The 22,238-nt window shown below is 44.0% G+C and overlaps 1 protein-coding gene and 1 non-coding gene across 10 annotated transcripts; both read right to left on the reverse strand.

Annotated features, from left to right (window-relative positions):
* Positions 1–1,702: 1,702 nt before the first annotated feature.
* Positions 1,703–21,442, reverse strand: PPP1R8 (protein phosphatase 1 regulatory subunit 8). Of its 9 annotated transcripts, XM_023761005.1 has the most exons (7): positions 21,312–21,441; positions 19,438–19,499; positions 14,221–14,374; positions 12,737–12,957; positions 10,832–10,976; positions 4,998–5,062; positions 1,703–3,145 (listed from the first exon to the last, which is right to left on the reverse strand). In XM_023761005.1, exons 1-7 carry the CDS (start codon positions 21,385–21,387, stop codon positions 2,792–2,794), a joined length of 1,077 nt encoding a protein of 358 aa, XP_023616773.1. In that variant the 5' UTR covers positions 21,388–21,441; the 3' UTR covers positions 1,703–2,791. The 9 variants fall into 9 exon arrangements, with proteins under 9 accessions (XP_023616773.1, XP_023616778.1, XP_023616776.1 ...); XM_023761010.1 differs by lacking the exons at positions 19,438–19,499; positions 21,312–21,441 and adding an exon at positions 13,989–14,116; XM_023761008.1 differs by lacking the exons at positions 12,737–12,957; positions 19,438–19,499; positions 21,312–21,441 and adding exons at positions 12,999–13,166; positions 13,989–14,116.
* LOC111827656 lies at positions 16,825–16,989 on the reverse strand. The gene has a single exon (XR_002831303.1).
* Positions 21,443–22,238: the final 796 nt, after the last annotated feature.

The following is a 22,238-nucleotide window of genomic DNA, read 5'->3' on the forward strand; positions in this document are numbered from 1 at the left end:
AAGGATCCAGACAGACAGGATTTCACAAATCCTTCTGACTCTAGATTTCTCATTTACGGATAATGGTTAGCATGTCACCCAACAGCGGATCCTGAGCAGGGATCTCCTGGAGAAGGGGCTCCAGGGGATTCGCCCCTCTACCACCCTGGGCAGGGGAACGCAGCTGTCCTCTCCCTCCTTTACACATGGCCCATTACACATAGGACCTTGGGGAACCCATGGTCACTTCTCATCCAGGGTGGACTGTGTCCTAGGATGGGGCGGGGCTATGTCTTCAACAGCAAGACACTCACCCGAGTGATAATCATTTGTCAATCCTTGTGGTGAACAGGAGGGGCTTATCTATTCATGGTCAGTGTCTAGAGCTGCATTAAGCATGTGAGGCAGCTGAGCCCCCTCCTGCAGTGCTCATCTTTGAGGGACACTAAAACATGATTGGAAGAAATCAGAAAAATAGTGCCAGGCAAGCCAGGTTTCTACACCTATAAGCCTCCTTACATCACGTAACTACCAAATTCAAGCACTCCTGCTGCCACAAATGTAAACTGGGCCCTTGAAGGACAAGATAAATAGCTTTGCAGGCTGGGATAGTCTATTGAGCCTTGAGACACAAATGCGAGTTTCACTCTGCAACTCAAATGCCAGAACCAAATAGTACAGGGCATGATCTCTCACCAGTGACTTATTTACTATGTGAACTAAAGCTAAATCCTTTAATATACCATGTAGGAACTTATCATTTGGAAAAAAATCAACTTCAAAACAAATGCCTAACTACCAATGAACAGAGCCCCAGCCCGCTGAGCAGCGTTCCACCTGTGGGCCACACACATCCTTCACCAGCTCATCCTGGAGGCTGTGTAAACCTGTGCTCGGACACAGACTAGTTTCAATCCTGACTTCACTACAGTGGGATCATGAGTTTATTTTGTCTCAGCCAGTTTCCTCATCTGTAAAATGGGGACAAAAGCAGTGTTCCTCGTAGGGCTACGTGAATTAACCGACAGGCCGTGAATGGCTGGCGGGGTAGGTAGGGGCTCCATGTGTGTCTAACGGTCGTCTTTGCTACGATGAGGGGAAAGTGCTCTCCTAAGATGAGGACACTCGTTTTGACAGATGCTGATGAGGTCCGCTTCCTGTACACTTGTGACTTTATGGACCTCTCTGCTCTTGTCAGGCTGCTCCTGCTGCAAGTCCACACTCTCGCCCCAAAGGGATCTGGAACTTAGCTGGCATCCGCATCACAAAGCCACCTATAATTCTCACCACACACCAAGTGCACTCCCTGAAATGAGGCTCCCGTACGCAAGACACATCCATTCAATCCCAACTCTGGCTGAAATCCCTTCTAAACCTCCTCAACTTCGGCGCCTGAGCTGCAGCTGTAGCCAGAGGGCGGATGACCAAGTTTAAACCAGGCCCACTCCAGGCCAAGTGCCCCAAAGGCCAATCTCCTGTCACATCTGTGGTTCTGCCTCCTGATGAAGGGTGGCTGGCATCTCTCAACCCACTTGGCTCCATGAGGCTTCACTCTGGGGACCAGAATCTCTAATTAGTTTCTGCATTCATTAGGGGGTATTCTCATTTGTGGTAATAAAATGGGGACAGGCACCACCTCCCAAGCCCGACAGCATACCCTTGGCAACATTTCCTAATGTCAGTGGGAGTCGGTGATGGTGACCGAATCACAACTGCACCGGAATGCCAAAAGTTACGTTTAATTTACAATGTAATAAAGGTTACAGGTAAAAAGCTACACATAAAGCGTGAAAAGGCCTATTACACAAATGTACAAATCTCTATACAAAGCTCTTATCGATGTTTCCTACCTTCGTCTCCTATGTTCATTAGCCAGGTCTCATCTTAGAGCTTTGGATAACAAGAGCTCTCAAACGGGGGAAGCGTCTCCAAACCGACATCTAAAATGTCTTCTTAGAGACATCAGTTACTTGCAAAGTGAAATCTTTTCCTTTTTAATTGGAATTGTTCTAACTGGTCAAATGCTTTAAAAATTGCCTTCATAACACACTTGAAAAGGAAAGCCTTGGAGAGTACAGTACTCTGGAATCAAATGAGAAACTTCAGGAGTAGAGTACTCAGGTTTGACAAGAAAAACAGGTAAAGTTCAAACAAAGTAATAAGTTTAAAACTATCAACCTGTGTCTATGGCATTCACTGGTCACAGACCACAATCAAAATATTCTCATCCCAACGGAAAGGACAAAAGAGAAAAGCCTAACTACTGGACCTCAAAACCACTGACCCAGAAAAACATTTTTCAAACTTTAGCTTAACTAAGGAATTTTAACCCTCTTTTTTATCAACCTCAGATCCATGGCAACCCTTTTGCTATGTGGAACTTATAGGGATAGTAGATATAAATTAGGCTGCTGGACCCATAAGGCTGGTGATGCCACCATCACCTCCCCAGATCTGAATTCGACTCTTTGGGCCTGGAGTCTCTCCACAGGGTACATGACTTAAAATAAAAATAACCCTGGAAAGAGGGAAAAAAGAAAAAGGAGGTCATGGAAGGCCTGGGAGGCTCCAGGGCACCAATTTAAAATGACGTATGAAACGTTCTTCTACACTGAAGTGTTCTGAAGAGCAGCCTTTACGGGACATTTCAACCCCACCCCCAGTTTTGGTATTAGATGTTTAGGACCCCAGGAGACATTCTGAAAGACGATACTGCACACATGGAAAATTTTCCTCCCAAGTTCATCAGCTCCCCCATCACCCTTCCACCCAATTCCCACCCAATCCCACCCCTTTTCCACGACCAAAAATATCAAATCAGTAAGGAAGGCGTCGGCTTCTTGCCCGGCCAAGCTTCTTTTGCATATTTCTTCTTCTTGGGTTCGTTAACAGCTTCGGGGATGTAGACTGCAGGGTTTGGTGTAGGATTCATGTTCACTGCTGATGGCACAACAGGAGTCAAGTCCACATCGGGGGCGAGGTTCGGGTATGGCATGGGCAAACCACCGATGAGTGCTGTCCCATGGATGCCATGCGGCTGGGAGCCGGCCTCACTGTGTGTGGGGGGCAGGCCCCCGTAGAGTCCTCCACTGAATGCAAAGTTCTGCATGCGCCTGCTCCCCGATTCTTCCAAGCCCAGGGAGCCAGGGCCTTCCATCCGCTTCTTCTGTGGTTTACAAGGAACAGAGCAGACAAGAGGTGAGGCACATGGGTGGTGCTAATTAGCCTTTTCTATTCCAGCCCTAAAACACGGGGGAAAGCCCCTAAACCTCTAGCTTGTTTTGTTTCCCAAACAACCTATTTCCCAGTCTTGAAATCTCAGTGATTAAAGAGATTTTACAGTGGTCCTCTAACGTGATGGGTCCACATAAAGTATTTACCACCCCAAGTCACACTGAGAAAAATGAGGATAGTGTGTGAGCATTTTATAAAGTAAACCTTATCCAGTTTAAGTGACTATCCTTAGCTTGTCATACCTCTCCCTCTCTTTTGTTGGTGTTAAAATGCCCTTTTAGGAAATAGGTGATAATGGGTGGTAGTAGGTATTTAAATTTGGAGGGGGGGGATCAGAAGTTAGTATTTATCTTCATGTTGGGCACCAAATGCCTCAACATTAATCTCAGAGCAAAACAAATCTGTAGTGAATGAAAGAAGTTTACTGGTTGCCTGGGGCTGGGAGTGGGCGGGTACTGACAGCAGAGGGACATAAAGAAATTTTCTGGGTGATGGAAATCTTCTATATGTTGATTATAATGGTGATGACTCAGGGGTACACATTTGTCAAAACTCAAACTGTACACTTACCATGTGTGCATTTTACTGTATGTAAATTATACCATAATAAATCTGATATAAAAGTAAAAATATCTTCTGGTTTTGTACTTTAATGACAACAGAACATTCCAAAAAGAGAAAAGAGCTCCAGGGGAAATGTGACACGAGCTCGATGGAGCTGCACAGGAAAACTTCACCTGGTACGTTTTCACAAGAGACTAAAGAAAGTTCATGAAAGATCCCCTCACTTGTCTACTCCTTTTGAGTTAAAGACTAACCAGGAATTTGACACATCAACCTAGTCTAATATATTCTGAAGACGTTTAAAAAATAAAACTCTATCATTGCAAGTACATAAAAATATAATGGATTTTTATGCATTGAAAACAAACAAAAACTCTATAGTATCTCTGACCAGCATCTTCCAATTTCTTTTTTTTTTTTTTAATATATTTTTATTGAGTTCAGAGAGGAAGGGAGAGGAAGACAGAGAGAGAGAAACATCAATGCTGAGAGAGAATCATTGACCAGCTGCCTCCTGCACCCCCCCTTACTGGGGATCGAGCCTGAAATCTGGGCATGTGCCCTTGACTGGAATTGAACCTGGGACCCTTCAGTCTGTAGGTCGATGCTCTATCCACTGAGCCAAACCAGCTAGGGCCCAATTACTTTTTTAATACCTCTATTTACAGAGATCCCAATATTTAAAGGACTATTTATTCCTAGCTGTCAGGTAGTTCCTCCACATGTTTAGCAATCAGAACATCTTTGTAACTTCTATCTCTTGGTTCTTCAACATACCTGGTCTTTATAAACCTAATCCAGGTTTGGGCTGGCTTTTCTATCTGTGCCACTCCCAGGCACAAAAAATAAAGTCACAGCAAAAGGCAGCAGTGCCATGCAGAAATACAACAATGCCTCTTTCTTGCCTAATAGCTAACTCTGAGTGAAAAGGGAAAGGCTAAAGAAACGTGGGCCTCTCTGCAGCCTGCTGGAGGTAAATTTACATTGCACCATAATTTACATACAGCATCAAGCTGGCTGGTCACCTGCAGCCTTACTATGGGCTCCAGAATCCTCTAGACATAGATGGAGTAAAAGTATGACCACAGGGCAAAAAAATGGGAGAGAAGCAAAGAATATGTTTTACAATTAAGTACACCTAACCTATTTATAAAAGAGTGGATTTTTAAACCAGACTGCATGAAATGGCATTTCAAATATTGTTACAATGTGCTTCCTACCTTCACTGGGACCACTGCAGTCTGTACCATGTTCCGGAAGCGTCCAACTGAGGGATCCACATCCTCTGCAAAAAGACATGAGGGAAGGATTAGTTTGGTATTCTCCTGTGAGGGTTAAGGGAAGAGGGCTCACTACAAACAAAGCAATCACAACTCACATTAAAACAATAAAATACAGCTAACACGTCAACTGTTTCTATGTGCTGGGCACTGAGTTAAATCCTCACAACAAGCCTATGAGGTGAGAGCATGACTATAGTCAACATTTTTAAAAAATATTTTAATATTTTTATTTTGATTTCAGAGAGGAAGGGAGAGGGGGAGAGAGATAGAAACATCAATGATGATAGAGAATCATTGATTGGCTGCCTCCTACACCCCCTGCTGGGGATCTGAGACTGCAACCCAGGCATGTGCCCTTGACTGGAATCAAACCCAGGACCCTTCAGTCCCCAGGCCAACGCTCTATCCACTGAGTCAAACCAGCTAGGGCTACAATAAACATGTAATAGACAAGAAAACACCTCAGGCTACAAGGAGTAAAGTGATGGGCCTAGTCACCCTACGGAAGAGTGGAGGAGCCAGGATTTAGTCCAAGTAGCCAGAAGTAGGACTGGACCACTGTGCTGTGCTGCCTTCCCCGAGTTCTTTCGCATTCCATATACTTCCCTCTTTTGAGGGAGAAACAAAAGAGTACGTATTAGCAATCCCATGATAGTGACAAAACAATGACATGACAAGAGGTCACACACCACCTATCTTGGTAATGCCCACTCATTAGCAAATAACAGAATTAGGATTCAGATCCAGGGCTTCCAACTCTACTTGGCCTTTTGACCTGAACAACTGTATACAGTCAAGACTTTTACTGCCATGGCCGGTGTGTTCAGCAGAGTATCAGCCTGCCTACTGAAGGGTCATGGGTTCGATTCCCCATCAAGGGCGCAGATTTGGGTTGCAGGTTCCATCCCAGGCCTGGTCATGGTGCATGTGGGAGGCAATCAATCACTGTGTCTGTCTCACATCGATGTTTCTCTCTCTCCTTCTCTCCTTTCTTTCTTCCCTCCCTCCCTTCCACTCTCTCTAGAAATCAATGGGAAAAATATCCCCGGTAAGGATTAACAAAAAGCCTATCTAATAAAAGACAAAAGGGTAATTAACCGTACCTCCGCTGCGCTTCCCATTGGCTAATCAGGGCGATATGCAAATTAACTGCCAAGAAAAATGGCGGTTAACCGCCAACAAAGATGGCGGTTTATTTGCATACGTAGGCACCAAGCCACGGACTGAGGCATTAGGCCTGGGCAGGGGCGGAGCCAGCCAGCGATCCTTGATGGCGGCGGCGGGGAGCTGGGGGAGCTGGGCAGGGGCGGAGCAGATCGCGGAGGTCTGGGCAGGGGTGGTGCCAGCGATCACGGGTAGCAGGGGCAGAGCCGGCCATGGTGGGAGCTGGGGGTCCCCTGCCCAGGGCTAATGCCTCTTCCAGAGGCGTTAGGCCTGGGCAGGGGCAAGCTGGCAATTGGTGTGAACAACAGAGGAAACACCTTTTCTTTTTTTTTTATTTTTTTTTTGAACACCTTTTCTGACTGCTGATTGGCTTAGCTCCCTGTATGCCACTGGTAATATTCTTAGTAACTTGGGTAATAAGAGTCCAAATAGGTGATCTAGGGTTTTTTACCACACTCCTGGAGAAAAAAAGGAAGGTCCGCTGCTGGTGGGTTAAGAAATGTCATATCCTGTCCTAGCTGGTTTTGCTAGTGGATAATGCCTTGGCCTGCCGACTGCAGGGTCCAGGTTCGATTATGATCAAGGACATGAACCTAGGTTGCAGGCTCCTCCCGGCCTGGGCCCAGGTCAGGGCTCATGCAGGAAGCAACCAATCAAAGTGTTCCTCTCACTTTGATGTTTCTGTCTTTCCCTTTCTCTTCCACATTCTCTAAAAATCAATGGAAACATATCCTCAGGTGAGGAGAAAGAAAGAAAGAAAGAAAGACAGAAAAAGAAAGAAAGAAAGAAAAGAAAGAAAAGAAAGAAAAGAAAGAAAAGAAAGAAAAGAAAGAAAAGAAAGAAAGAAAGAAAGAAAGAAAGAAAGAAAGAAAGGTCATATCCTATGAAAGACACATCTTGAAAATGCTTAAAGAAAGTTGTCATTTTTTCATGGGGAAGGGACTGGAGTCCGTGTTGATGAAAACACCTTGGTGGCTGCGGTGACTGGCAGTGTCTGCAGCAGTGGGGTGATGGAGCTGGTGCCTTCCCCTGATCAGCCCGGTCACCTTCCACAAAGGGAGGCCAGACTGTAGCTTAGACCCGCTCCCCAAGGGGAGCAGGGAGCCGGGAGTAGGACATCCCCTGAGGGCTCCCAGTAAGTGATAGGGGGCAAGCTGGGCTGAGGGGACCCCCCCCACTCCAGTGCACAAATTTTTGTGTACCAGGCCTCTAGTAAATAAATAAAATTATATATATATGAAAAAAAAAAGACTTTTACTAAAGGATCTGAAGCCCTCGTCCAGGCAGAGTGGGAGAGCAGCACCCTTTTCACAGCTTACACACATTATTATACCCTACAAACTTCTAGCTTCATTCACTCTGCAGGGAAGAAGAGATAAGACCAAGTAAGGGACATGTTTGCAGTCAGTCCACTCTCTTGTGCCTCATTTATTAGACATCAGACATGGAAATAAGAGCAAGATACTGCCCTGCCTTTAAAGAGTTCACAGCCGTAAAGCCAGATAGGCTACAACACACTGGAGGTGCTTCAAGACAGGTAGCAGAACTGTTCTGTAGCACAGAGAGGATGGCTGCGCTGGGCCACCGAGGATGAGCAGTTTTCTCGCTGAAGGCTGAGTGTATGGAAACAGGCAGGCTGACCTGTTAGCATTACTAGAGAAAACTACTCCAAGTTCCCTTCATCTTAATGTAGTGACGGAAAGGAATTATTTCCCTAACTGATGTTGTACATCTTATTTTAAATGCATTGAGGGAGCTTGCTGTTTTAAAGATGAGCACTCGTATGAATTCCTTTGGAAAATAAAGATTCCCTATTTAATCTGAATAATTACACCTGGTTGATTTAAGTCTGACTTTTCCCTTTAGGATGCCTTTAAAGAATATGCCCTGGTATATTCATTGATTAACCAATCTTTGTTCAATGAATGAACGAACAAATGGCTTCTACATGGAAGAAGAAAGAGGAAAGATAACCAGACTCAGGAAGGAGACAAGGTCTCTAAAAAAGGCGACCTTATCTTTCCTCACCCCCACAGGAGCCCTGTTCCAATCATCCCTTCAGCAAGGAAAGCTGAACGAGGTGCACAAGCAACTGGAGCCTGACAGGAGTGGCTACTGGGGGATGCTCCCCATTTGTGCACTAGGCCTGTCGCGGGGAGGGACTAAGCCTCTCTGGGGGACCCTGTCCTGTGTTGGCTGATGGTCAGGCCCTCTCCTCCTTTCCTCACTCTAGTCGTAGAGAATACGCATGTTCTAGGAGAGCCCTGCTCCTGGAAGATCCACCAACAGATTCCTTATGAAGTCTACTTCTGGTTTAGGAAAGGTGCATAGGTAGAAGGCAAAAGTTGTGGCAGATAATGATGGGGATAATGGCTAACATTTATCAAGAGCTTACAAACCCCGAGTACTGATATGAAGTGCTTTTACAAATGTTAATCATTTATTCTCCTCACCAATCCTGTGAGGCCAGTAGTCTTTTAAGTCACTTGGCCAAGGTCATACAACTACTAAGAGGAGAGGTGGATTTCAAACCCAGGCCCTCTGACCACTATGCTATACTCTGCCTGAATACAGCACCTTAATAAAGCTCTGGGGCAATAATTTTCCAGGAGAGAAACAAAGCAGATCAGACACTGAGTCCTGAGAGGGACTTAGTGTCTAGTCCAGTAATTCCCAAGTTATTGGCTGTTCATCAGTACAGTAAAAGCTTGTTTGAAGCTACAAATTTTTAGGCTCAACCTCTAGAAACTTACTCAAGAGGTTCCAGGGCCCAGAAATAGTTTCCTAAATTGGTTATCCAGCCCCTGCCTAAAAATTCCCCTCGGGCATTCACTACTTCTAGGAGTAATCCTTTCCACTTCACACACCATCAGAAAGTAAACTTGTCACTAGAATGAATGCCTCAATCTCTTTCAGAGGAATCCTTTTAATTCTTCTAAATATAAGGATTCATTGTTGCTTTTTATGCTGAGTCAAACACTTGCTACTCACTAGCTCTGGTTTTGCCCACTGTTTCCTTCTTAAGGTTAGTCCTGCAAATACCTGACCACAGTGGCCATGCCCCCTCCAATCTGCTCTCCTTCCTGCACGGTTCCCTACATTCCCAGCATGCAGGGCACTGTTTTCTGTATATATGAATCTCCTCCTCCCTCAGGACTACATCACATTTGATGGTTAGGGCCATGCTTGTATTTAGTAACATATATGGATGAGTTATGCTCAGAACACAGACCAGTGGGGTTACTGTCCCCAATTCTCCTATTAATGCAATCTTACACTGCACTTGATTAGTTTTCTCATACCCCTAATGACTAAAACTACATTTTCTTTCTTTTTTTTTTTTTTATCCTCACCCAAGGATATTTTTCCATTGGTTTTTAGAGAGAGTAGAAGAGAGGGGGAAAGACAGAGAGAAATATTGATGTGAGAGAAACACATCGATTGGTTGTCTCCTGCATGAGCCCTGACCAGGGCCGGGGCCGGGGAGGACCTGCAACAGAGGTATGTACCCTTGACCTTAATCAAACCTGGGACCCTTGGGTCCACATAAAACTGCATTTTCAATGAACTAAAATCCTTTGATCTTTTTTTTTTCATGCTGGAGCAGACCATCTCCATTTAAATAATTGATATTTTGAACCTAAATGCAGGACTTGAAAGTGATTCTCACTGCATTTTACTTTGGAAATTAAAGGCAACTGGCTAGTCTGGGGTCCTTGTTTCTTCTATTTTTTGAGATTTATTTTCAAACAAGGTTTTTTAAAATCCCAATTCCAGCCGAAACCGGTTTGGCTCAGTGGATAGAGCGTCGGCTTGCGGACTGGAGGGTCCCGGGTTCGATTCCGGTCGAGGGCATGTGCCTTGGTTGCGGGCACATCCACAGTAGGGGGTGTGCAGGAGGCAGCTGGTCGATGTTTCTAACTCTCTGTCTCTCTCCCTTCCTCTCTGTAAAAAGTCAATAAAATATATTTATTAAAAAAAAAAAATCCCAATTCCATCTTCACTGTATAACTATACCTCCCAGCTCTATGTCATCCATCCACCAGAGTACTTAAGATACAACATAGGCCCAATAAATAAATGTTGAATGATGGAACAAATTGGTAAAGTTAGTGGCTTTCCCATAATACAATGCTCTTATCTTACGGACATTTCCATTCAAACTATAAATTACTTCCTTCCAGAGAGGCAAGTCTTCAATGCAGTTAACAGTAGCAGCAGAAGGTTCTCCAATCTTATAGTTACCACTCATACTAGTACACAGAACCCCACAAAGACAATAACATTCTGCTTTGAGGTCAAGACAGAAAACACTTATGCTTAACTTAAACCTCCACTAAGACATAGACACTCTGGGTCAGCAGAGAATTACCGCCTGGCTCTGTATACGGAACTAAATGGACTCTCCTGTTAGCTAGTTCTTCCACAGTGCCAATGGATAATGCCTGAGTTGTTGAGAGCACTCCACCAATGAACTGTAAAAACTCTCTCCTTAAAATAGCACCTGTTATCCTAAACCTTGGAAACATTACAACTGACCTATAGGTTGTGTACACTACTCTGAGACCACAGCTTTTTCATCAGAAGAAACTAGAAAGACACCTCACCTGGGTTGATGATCTCATCATCCTCACTGAAAGTCACCCGTGAATTCTTCCTCTTCCTCTTTGGTCTCTGAATATCCAGATTCCCCTCCTCAATGGTGAGGGTGGAAATCCGCTTGTTGTGGGCAGTGTTGAACTCTGTCAGGTTCTAAGCCAGGGTTCACACAGGAAAAAACAAGTCAGTACACAGAAAAGTGAAGCAGACTATCTTACTAAATGACGGGCAGAAAGGCATCGGGGCTAACCTTGACTTCCCCAGGCAGACAAGATTCTCCTCTGTATTCAGGAAGAACTCATTACTATCCCCAGATTGCTAATATTTATAAGTCACCTTTGACAGAATGTGCCCCTCTTTGACTAGTGGGGCAGTGATATTCAAAAGGTGAGGGCCTTGAGCTGAGAACAGGTCATCTGTACAAACATCTTTGAGGTTTTGTTGTTTTTTATTGATTTCAAAGAGGAAGGGAAAGGGAGAGAGAGATAGAACATGAAGAGAGAGAATCACTGATTGGCTGCCTCCTGCATGCTCCACACTGGGGATCAAGCCCACAACCTGGGCATGTGCCCTGACAAGAAATGGAACTGTGACCTCCTGGATCATAGGTTGATGCTCAACCACTGAGCCACACTGGCCAGATGAGATTTGCTTGTTTTTTAGAAAGGTTATCATGTCTTTATGCTGAGAATTAAAAGAATGTAACTGGAAGGAACTCCAAGAATTGTTTTAAAGTAACAAAACAGAGATGAGCAGTAACTCTCTTTGAGAACTCATAAGGACACTGTCAGTGCACTTACACTTGGCATTAATATTTTGTCACTCCCCATTCCTGTGTATGGCCCCATTTCTATTCATAACCATCCATCCATCTCAATGATTAACTTGGCCTCAGCACTGCTGCCTGCCTCTTCCCAGTCCTCTGGACTTATTCCAAACTGCATTGCGGTTTGAGATATTCAAAATGTCTTGAGAATAAAGACCCACAGAGGACCTCACATACTAATTTAAAATACAGGAAAGCATGGAAGAAGACTGGAGGAGAAATGGGTAAGAATGACCACCATCAAGGCCTCTGGCTAGGAGGCTACTTCTTTAGAACAAAATAACTTCTAAATTTTAGATTTCCATGGTGCTTTTCTTCCTAAGGGCTGGGATACTGCTTTAGTGTACTAGAATAGTAAGTGCATGTGGGTGGTTAAGGACTTGCTTACAGATGGTCTACCTGAATAGACCAGTCACACCAGTGTAGTGATTGACATGTAAAGGATGACGGCCACTTCACATATTGGGGTCAGCCTCTAGAAAAGGAAAACTTTAGCACTTAAATAAAATATTGTAAAATTCATAGCCTTCAGGGCAGCCAGGCCCATAAGAACAAAAGCAGTCTAGTTCTATTCAGAAGATTCCTGGGCTATTTGGACAATATCAAGAAAGCAATGTAAATGAATGAAAGCTTCAGTCTAAGTCAGTGCTGTCCAATCAAACTTTCTGAATGATGAAAATGTTCTCTATTTGTGCCATTCAACATGGAAGTCACTAGCCACATGTGACCACTGAGTATTTGAAATGTGGTTAATAGCCACCGCATTTGATAGTGCAGCTCTAGAAAAATTTAACTCCCAGCCTTGGCTTCTAACATCCAGTGAAGGTGCACAGACAACCACGAGGGTCTATTGGCAAGAGACCAGCTTCCTTGTTACCCCTGGTCACACATAACCAAATCACACAATGCAGCTCTCCAAAGTGTGTCACAGTTGACCACCTTATAACTGACAAAGTGGCAAAGGCCCATCACTGGGCTCAAGAAAACCTCCTGCTGCTAAGTCTTTGGCATTTCAAGATACACAGACAGCTACATAATGGAAAAACTAGAGTCCCAAAAGACAAAATAATGACAGACGTGGAATTACATCAAGTTCGGTTTCCTCCTCTGGAAGCCCCAGTAAGCCCTTGAGTTCATCATCCTCTCCACCCATCTTCTCATCTCCTTTCACAGCCGATGGCAATGTCTGAGGCTTCTCACGTAGAGTGTATGCCCTTGTGGATGCGCCAAATGAGACTGTGGAATCGATGGGAATTTGCTGAGGCTTGTGAGGTTCCAACCGAATGTGACCCAAGAAAGTGCCGTGTGCTGGGAATAACCAAATCAAAAATGTAAGAGAAAAAACCAACCTGAGTTGTAGGAGAGCAGCTCCTCCCAGCATTATCAGTTCTGCTTTTTAAAATAAAAATGACACCGAGTCCACTTTGCATCCCTTGTCATGAGTCACAATGAAAAGGAAAACTCCTTCACTGGGTCTTGCATCTCTTCAGTGGAATTCTTACACATCTTCAGACCTGCTGTTAACCCAGATAACAAATACCACTGCTTGCTCTCTGCTGCCAGACAGGCTTGGCTCCATTCTGGGTCCAGCAGGAATGGCTCCAACCCAGCAATAACCATGCCACCCAAGGCAGGAGACAGGCATCGCTGTGGTCTGACCTCTCCAGCCCCAAGTCTAAGGAATACAGGCCCTGGTGGCAGTTATGCTGGGTTTTCCCCAGAACAGGAAAGGTTGGCTGAAACAGGTGCAATATCAATACCAAGGCAAGCCAAAATCCTACTGCTGAGTCTGAATATTTTTCTGCATGTTATAAAATGGACAGAAAAGATGAGATAAATTTGCAAGTAAGTACTTGTGAGACAAGGCTCTCCAAAACCATTCTATCAGCAGACTGGGGTGGGGTCTGTGTTATAAAAGTGGGGAAGGAGAACATGGTCAGCCCAGGAAGCAGGATCCTTTATATTTTACATTGTATTTATATATGGGAAAAGTGAAAAACTTCAAGGCTCCATGTAGTTAAGTCTCAACTGCATTTCTGGGATTATCTTTGGCAAAGTTGAAAATCTTATTAGTTGGAGTATATTCATGAAATTAAAATTTATATTATTACTTAGTCAAAGCAGAATGTAGCTGGGATAAAGAACCTTGAATAAAAAATTAAATATTGTTCAAAACAAGTATTGTTGTTAATGCCTTGTACAACTACTCTATTATATTAATGGAGCTACCATAGCTTCTGCCTAAATTAGACCACAATTTATCATGGTCCTGTAAACACTTAGCTACCCATAGTCCCTAGCTCCTGAGTGTTTTTGTTGATGGTGTTCTCTATATCTACCTAGTGCCTCCTCCAGGACAGTCCTCCCCAAAACCTTCTTCTCTCTCCAGTCATCAATTATTCAGGAAAATAGGCGATATCACAGGAGTCAAGAAGAGTTGATTTAAAAATCAAATGTAAACTTCTTCCTTGGTGAATAATAAAACACAATTTTGAAACTGAAGAACTTAAAGAGAACTTTCACATTGCCCAAAAGAAATGTGTGAGACAGAATGGGATGTGAGTTACTTACTACTATTGAGATCTATCAGAAAAACCCTCTTCAGATGCTTGTGGTAGACCAAGGCAGCGTGGACCCGAGAGCAAGACTGGTGGTCAATGGTAAAGTCACACAGATCAGGATTTCTCCCAAATAAGTAATATTTCTTCTCATCAATAATCAGTTTCTAAATAAACATTAAATTAAATGTTACTTAAATAGTCTCAACAGGGTTAAGCAAAAATTCTTCTTATCAAATAAGTAGAGGATCTTGAATAGACAAATTCCTTGCCACAGTGAAAAAAATTTATTTCCTATTATTCTTAAGATAAAGAGCTCAGAAAAACTTACTAACATGTTGAGGGATAAATGACATTTAATATCCCCAAATGTTGCGGTCAAATGTTTAGTGTTGATATGAAAAGAAGTTTTCCTACTAATTCTATTACGTAAAAGTGACCTGCAAAAGGGGTTGTCTCTGTCCATTGGAAATTTAAGATTTCAACGGATAGTAACTTTAGGTCAAGCAAGAAATAAGAACACAAAGCATGTTTATAAAGTAATGACTGCTTTTCAGAAACATAACCAAAGGAAGATTATCAACTGGTTAGGAAAGAAAGGGGTTATAAATACCTATTTATATTTGAATCATGCTATCATAGCCCCAAAGCACTTTTGGAATACTCTGAGCTGAATTGAGCTTTATGAAGAACTCACAACACTGTCCTTATTTTTTTTTAATCTTGGGTTAGTAAACCCTGACACAGCCTGGTTGTAAACTGAGCTGTCAAAGATAAAGACTCTTGATACACTTCTTCCAGTTTTAAAAGTCTACAATTTGACCATTTTAAAGAATAACCCTTTCAAGGTTTCACTAAGCTCTAGTTCACATTTCACATGGCACTCCTTCTAAAATCCCTGAGAGAAGACAGCACGAAACTGAGTAGAGAAGCACAGTCAGGTTAGTATGGTTCCAGGCTAGGAATCAAGAGGTTTATATTTCATTCCTGGCTATGTCACTGAACTCACAGTGGGCTACTATTCTCCCTTATGCTTTAGTGTTCCCCTTACAAGACCAGAAATATACCTCATGCACTGATAACAGTAACAACCGTTGGGTATTTATGTGCCACACACTGTGGTATGTGTTCTCTGCTGTTATTTCACCCTCAAAACCACTCTATGTGGTGGGTACATACTATTATTCCTATTTTTATAAATGACAAAACTGAGGCATAAAAAAATTAACACATTCAAGTTCACACAGCCAGATATTTAAAAGCTGAATTAGAAATTCAGAGAGACAGAGAATCTGTCTGACTTCAGAGTCTAAGCTCTTTTAACCATATTACATATTTTCTCCACTCTACCTGCATCAGAAAATGTACTACATGGCAAGGAACATTTTAATGAATAAACAACGATGGGCCACACTCTTCATTTTTCTTTAAACAATCACTTACCCAGTTTCTTTAAAGCTTAGCCTTAAGGTTCAAAATTAGTTCAAGCGAGTATAGGTACGTGGGTCACTGCTGGGAAACCCTGTCCAGTGACCATCTGCTACTGGCAAGGCTCGTTCCAGACCCAGACTATACTGCTAGGCAGCATCAACATCGAGCAGCCTGACAGCTCAATAAGACGATCATCCCCAGGTCTGCCTAGGCCAGCGGTTCTCAACCTTCCTAATGCCACGACCCTTTAATACAGTTCCCTATGTTGTGGTGACCCCCAATTTCATTGTTACAAATTGAACATAATTAAAGCATAGTGATTAATCACAAAAACAATATGTAATTATATATGTGTTTTCCAATGGTCTTAGGCAGGGGTCCTCGAACTTTTTAAACAGGGGGCCAGTTCACTGTCCCTCAGACCGTTGGAGGGCCGGACTACAGTTTAAAAAAAAACTATGAACAAATTCCTATGCACACTGCACATATCTTATTTTGAAGTAAAAAACCAAAACGGGAACAAATACAATATTTGTATTTGCATGTGGCCCGCGGGCCGTAGTTTGAGGACCCCTGGGCTTAGGCGACCCCTGTGAAAGGGTCGTTCGATCCCCAAAGGGGTCGCGACCCACAGGTTGAGAACCGCTGGCCTAGACTCAAGTTTTAAAACTTGGATTAAATATAAGACATTGTTTTAAAATTGAGAGTTCTGAAATTTCAACATCTTATTCTTTCTAGGTAATATCTGCGCAGGTTGAATCTCACTGCATTTCTCATTCATATTTATATGCACCCAGATTATGTCCTCACAAACTTAAATTTGCTAAACACAGGGCTCATTGGATAGTCTCAAGGAAACAGTATATAAGACCACCAGATCTTGGGTTCTACTATACCAATGACCAAATTTCTATGTTTCTAAGGTGCCAAAGACATACCAGAGATCTAGGTATTTAGAGGGCGAGGGGGAGTGAAAGGTCCTCCAAATTAAATATATACATTCATTATTAAAGGCATCTCAATGACAGAAACATAACAATGTAGCGGGAAAATAGTATGTCTTAGAATTAAGGAAATTTGTTAACTCCTGGACAATGTACTTTCTCTGTCCAAGTAAATAAGATAATGTATTGGTGTTTCAATAGTCACCAAAGCCACAATTTCTTGACTAGCTATACCATTATCCAGTTGTGCCACTGAGTTATAACTCAGAGTGTGTCTTTACACACTGGGCTAACAGACTCACGGCTTTTGTTTTAATATTGCACTTCTTAAACCCAGCTATCACAACACATCACAAGCCTCTGACACAAGGCTAGGATGTAGATAGCTCGGTTAGTATCAAGTGCTGTCTAAATCTTTAAAAATAAGCACATAAATCTATTCCTCTCAGAAACAGCACAGTGATGTCTAAAGACTGCAACTTGACAATTGTATGGCAACTCAGCACACCTAAGAGCAATGAAGGACAGAGAACATTATCAGTTAATAGAATCAGTAATCAGAGGAATGTCTGACAACTAACAGCACTTTAAAAATATAAATTATTTCACAAAGGAATATGATATAATCATGAAAGCTAGGCCTCCTTTGTTTCTTCCTGTTGCAAACGGAAGATTTACTAAATTCTGGTAACAAAACAGATTCTTATGTCTTCAGAGCTTCATGCTATTTAGCAACAATATTTTATATCTGTGGAACAGTCTATAAAATAGGTTTTACAGACAATTTAGCAAAATTAGTTCACTGAATAATCTTGAAGTTTTGTAACTTAAAATAAAAGAACTCTACACTGATGATGTATTATGGAATTGTACACCTGAAACCTATATAATTTTATTAATCAATGTCACCCCAATAAAATCAATTAAAAACAAGTAAATAAAATCTCTCTATATAAAAGCCTAATATGCAAAGTATTCCCTTGGGAGTTTTTACTATTCACACCAAACAAAAACAACTGCACTCAAAAGTGGGACCTTAAATCTAAATTCTATATGAGCGAGCAAACATAAAATTGGTCTAAGAGCTGGAGATTCACAGCTCCATAGTCACAGTGAGCTTAATCTCCATTTCTTGGTAAATAAATGGTGCCATAAGAATTAAAAATAAAATAAAATCTCACACAACTTAGTATCTAATCAACATTTATGTTATCTTCAAGTTCTATGTGGTGTTCATTCTAGAGACTTGTAGAAAATCTGGAATTCTGCTAAACTTTTCCTTTATAGAACTTATTTCAGGTAATTTTTTTTTTTTAAATATATTTTATTGATTTTTTACAGAGAGGAAGGGAGAGAGATAGAGAGTTAGAAACATCGATGAGAGAGAAACATCGACCAGCTGCCTCCTGCACATCTCCACTGGAGATGTGCCCGCAACCAAGGTACATGCCCTTGACCGGAATCGAACCTGGGACCTCTCAGTCCGCAGGCCGACGCTCTATCCACTGAGCCAAACCGGTTTCGGCACAGGTAATTTTTTATGTAGTGTCTTTCCCACCAGATTTCTTTGAGGATCAGAACCACGCTTGTTTTGTCCTCTGCTATAGTCCCTATAGCGAGCACAATGACTAGAATAAAGTAAGTACTCAATGTTTTGAGTAAATGAATGAATTTCTTCACCATTCCATTCTCTTTGAAGGGCTCAGGCCTGAATATCATAAAAGCAACTTAAAAGCTAAAGTCAATCTATGTCATTCACTTTCTTCTTCAATTACTAGAGGCTCAGTGCACGAAATTCATGCATGTGGGGGTGGGGGTGAGGAAGGCCCTCAGCCTGACCTGCACCCTCTCGAAATCCGGGACCCCTCGGGGGATGTCCGACTGCTGGTTTAAGCCCGATCCTGCAGGGAACCCTGTGGGACTGGGCCTAAACTGGCAGTCGGACATCCCTCTCGCAATCTGGGATCGCTGGCTCCTAACCACTCTGCCTGCCTGCCTGATTGCCCCAAACTACTCGCCTGCCTGCCTGATCACCTCTAACCACTCACCTGCCTGCCTGATCACCCCTAACCACTCGCCTGCTTGCCTGATCACCCCTAACCACTCGCTTGCCTGCCTGATCGCCACTAACTGCTCGCCTGCCTGACTGATCGTCTCTAACCACTGTCTGCCTGCCTGATCACCTCTAACCACTCGCCTGCCTACCTGATCACCCCTAACCGCTTGCTTGCCTGCCTGATTGCTCCAAACTACTCGCCTGCCTGCCTGATCACCCCTAACCACTCGCCTGCTTGCCTGATCACCCCTAACCACTCGCTTGCCTGACTGATCGTCCCTAACCACTCTGCCTGCCTGCCTGATCGCCCCTAACCACTTGCCTACCTGCCTGATCGCCCCTAACCACTTGCCTATCCGCCTGATCACCCCTAACTGTCCCTGCCTCAGCTCCCGCCAGGGCGGCTTCGTCCAGAAGGTTGTTTGGCTGTCCGGTCTAATTTGCATATTGTGCTTTTATCATTATAGATTGCATATCTTGTGCCTTCCACACAACTCCATGTACTCAAAGAGAGGGAATTTACCATATTAAAGGGCTTCCAGTTTGATTAGGGCTCATAGGCCTATCATCTATTAAAATCCTTTATTTAAAAGGTGAGAGAAGTAAAAAAAAACACTGAGTGTCTGTGGGAGATAAGAGGTTTGAATGTGTTATATCACCATGTGCTTTTAATAGAAAAAAAATCAGGATGAACGAAAGTAGCATCGGAAAACAAAGCACAGCAGAAGGGGTGGAAAAGTGAGTCACTGGCAAAAATCTTTAATGTGATGGGAAAAAGGAAAGACATGTATTTCTGTACCTCAATTAGTTTGTCTCCTTTGACTACATCCAGATGTAATCCAGGTGGGGGTTTACCTGCCCTGAAAAATAAGAAGGAAAAAGCCTTTTCAGAATGAGTTCATAATGCCATTTACAATTATTGTCCCATTCAACACTGCAGCTCTCCTACCAGCCTATAATTAGCTCATGTTCAAGCAGAAATGTCATCTACTTCACTGTTATTACAGCTCCTTTCTAAGTTTGACACTTGCTTCCCCAGTGATTCAATTGCTCTAAAACAGATTTTAATGGATTTGTATTTAGAGCAGCACCAAAGAAACCTGTATTTTAACACTGAATATCTACCTCGGAAAGAAAGCAGCATAGAGAGTGCACGTACTATAGCTGGCGTAGTCTGATCCTTTGGGTTTGAATCTAAGCTTTGTGACTACTGCAAAGAACATACAAAGGCTGAGTGCATCGCTGGTGTTTTGTGCTGATCCAAGATTAGTGTCATCACAAAATAAACAGAGCTCTGAACTCTGAGACCAAATCAGAGGTATATAATTAGGGAGTTAGGGCAATCCCGTATCGTGCCTATGAAACCAGGTACCAATGAATACAAGAGATGTTTCTTACCCTTGAACAGGTCTTTCTATCTATAATGACTTGTTTAGGGCACTTTTCTCTGTATTTCTATAACCACAGCATTCAAGAGGGATACATGTCAAAGCACCTAACACAGGAGCTGGTGCATACAGGACTGAAGAAATGGTAGGTGATATGTCTCTTCTAACTATAAGTTTACTATCCCGATCCAACATCGGAAATCACTGTAGCAGGGAACCAAAATGGACATAAAATTTGTAGACTGAAGCAACTGGGTGTTACAAAGTGCAAAGGAACCCAGGAAACAGGCACACATTCCCTTGCTTCCTGTGCTTGCTCCTTTGAAGTTTGAAAAAAAAGGAACAATCTTGCCAGAGTCCTTTTGCATATTTGCATAAAATATGCAATCCAAATTCCGTCTAATTTGAAGAGCAACATAGTCATCTCACAATCCCGCCCCAACTCCTCTATGGCAGTTGCTGAAAACAGTGCATTGGGAAAAGCCTTTTTGTCTGGGAAAGAGGAAAAGCAATGTTACATCCAAAACATGCTTTCTGAACTCCTACTATGTGCCTGGCTCAGGCCTAGGCGCTGGTAATATACAGGATGCATCAGCCGCCTTGCCCTTGAGGATCTGAACATAGCGGGAGGCAGAGAAGAATAACATTATTAACCCACCGGTGAGTTACTGCTGAAATAGCTCTAACTCAAGGCAATGCATAATTACTCATCTTGTACTCTACTCAAAGGCGAAATTAATTATTCCACTCTTCCCAAGAACTTGAGAAAGGATGGAAGGGGTCCTTCCAACAATCCCAGCGCCGGTCGCTGCGGATGCAGGGGTGGGTCGGCGCCGTCCCTGCGCTCAGGGGGCTCCCAGTCCGGGAGAGGCAAGTGCTGGACCAGGGAAGCAGCACAGCGGCGGGGCACGGGCTCCGCGGCGGGCTCGGTCCGGGAAGCCAGCTCGCGCGCGTTCGGGACAGAGAGCAGGGGCGCGGTACGCTGCTCCCCAAGAGCACTCGATCCAGTCGGGAGTGGAGGTAAGTTCACGGCCCCGAAACGCCCAGGCAACCAGCGGACCGCCGGGGGGGCTGCGTCAGCGAGCGCCTCAGAGCCCCCAACTCTGGGTTCCTCAGTGCCTGGGCCTGGGCTCCCGGTTCCTCCCCACGCTGCCCGGCCCGACGAACTGCTCTCCCTCAGTCAGTCCCAAAACGTCTAAACCGTTCGGCCCGCTGTGGGAAATGGGCCGCCCGGCCAGCCCAGGCCAGCCCAGGCCACTCCAGCCCTGGTCTCCTCGCCACTCACAAGTCGGGCAGTCGAACAGTGGGAGGCTGGAGCCGGAATTCGTGGCTGCCGCCATCTTGCGTCTCCCCCCGCCCATTTGGCGGGCCCGAAGCACGCCGGGAAACTGGAAGACTCGGAGGGGAGAAGCGGCATCCCAGTAGCCTGTGCGTGCGCGCCCGCGTGCGCGCGCACACACACGCACGCGCACACACGCACACGCACGTAGGGGGCGCTTCTAGCGGCGGTGGAAACGGGGATGGGATTTGGAGGTGTTTGTCAGTGTCTCCGAAGACTAGGGCTTCCCCTGGCTGGGAGGTGTCTGAAGAAAAGGTGCTTATAAGGGCGCGGGGTGGGGCGGGTATCGGTCTCCCGCCCGTCCTCCTGCAAACACTCTGCTGGACTCTTCAATCTTGTGACTCCGTCCTTGCTACAGGCTTGCACCCCAATCTAGAGAGGAACTAGAGCGCAGAGCTTAGAAATTACAGTAGTCACTCATTCCGTTTCTCTTACGGCCCTTCTCTGCAGAGTTGCATGCTCGCTTCCTCTTCCTAACCCAAATCTGGACCTTGTGGATTTATGTGTATTATCTGGGAATCTGCTTTAGGGGGTCATCTCGTCTATTTATGAAAAGTCTGGACGTGCTGGGGAAGAAGGATCCAATCAGAGGCAGACATCCAGATCTTCAATGGCTAATCAAGGTGTGGCCCCTTCGGGATTTTGGTCTTGGTGACTGAATCGTGAAAGGAAGCATGAGGATTCCAGGCCTGCCCTAGGCCAACAGCTGCCTGAAAGAGACCATGAGCAGGTGCTCTAGTTGTAATCGCTGTTTGTTGGGTGCTTGCTTCTCTGGGCAAGTAGATATTTTATGTGGATCATCTCATTTAATCCTCACAACACTCTTGAGGTAGGTATGCTCCCTGAACGCTCAAACAGATTGAGTTGCCCAGC

The sequence above is a fragment of the Myotis lucifugus genome, unplaced genomic scaffold (genome assembly GCF_000147115.1).
Source record: "Myotis lucifugus unplaced genomic scaffold, Myoluc2.0 scaffold_197, whole genome shotgun sequence".
Classification (NCBI taxonomy): Eukaryota; Metazoa; Chordata; class Mammalia; order Chiroptera; family Vespertilionidae; genus Myotis; species Myotis lucifugus.

What these genes read in the sequence shown, in the direction of transcription:
- PPP1R8 (XM_023761005.1), bottom strand. Translation starts at nt 21,387, where the DNA reads ATGGGCGGGGGGAGACGCAAGATGGCGGCAGCCACGAATTCCGGCTCC. An exon ending in ACTGTTCGACTGCCCGACTT is followed by an intron (nt 19,500 to 21,311) that starts GTGAGTGGCGAG and finishes TCTTATTTTTCA; the next exon opens with GGGCAGGTAAACCCCCACCT. An exon ending in CTGCAGTGGTCCCAGTGAAG is followed by an intron (nt 3,146 to 4,997) that starts GTAGGAAGCACA and finishes TGTAAACCACAG; the next exon opens with AAGAAGCGGATGGAAGGCCC.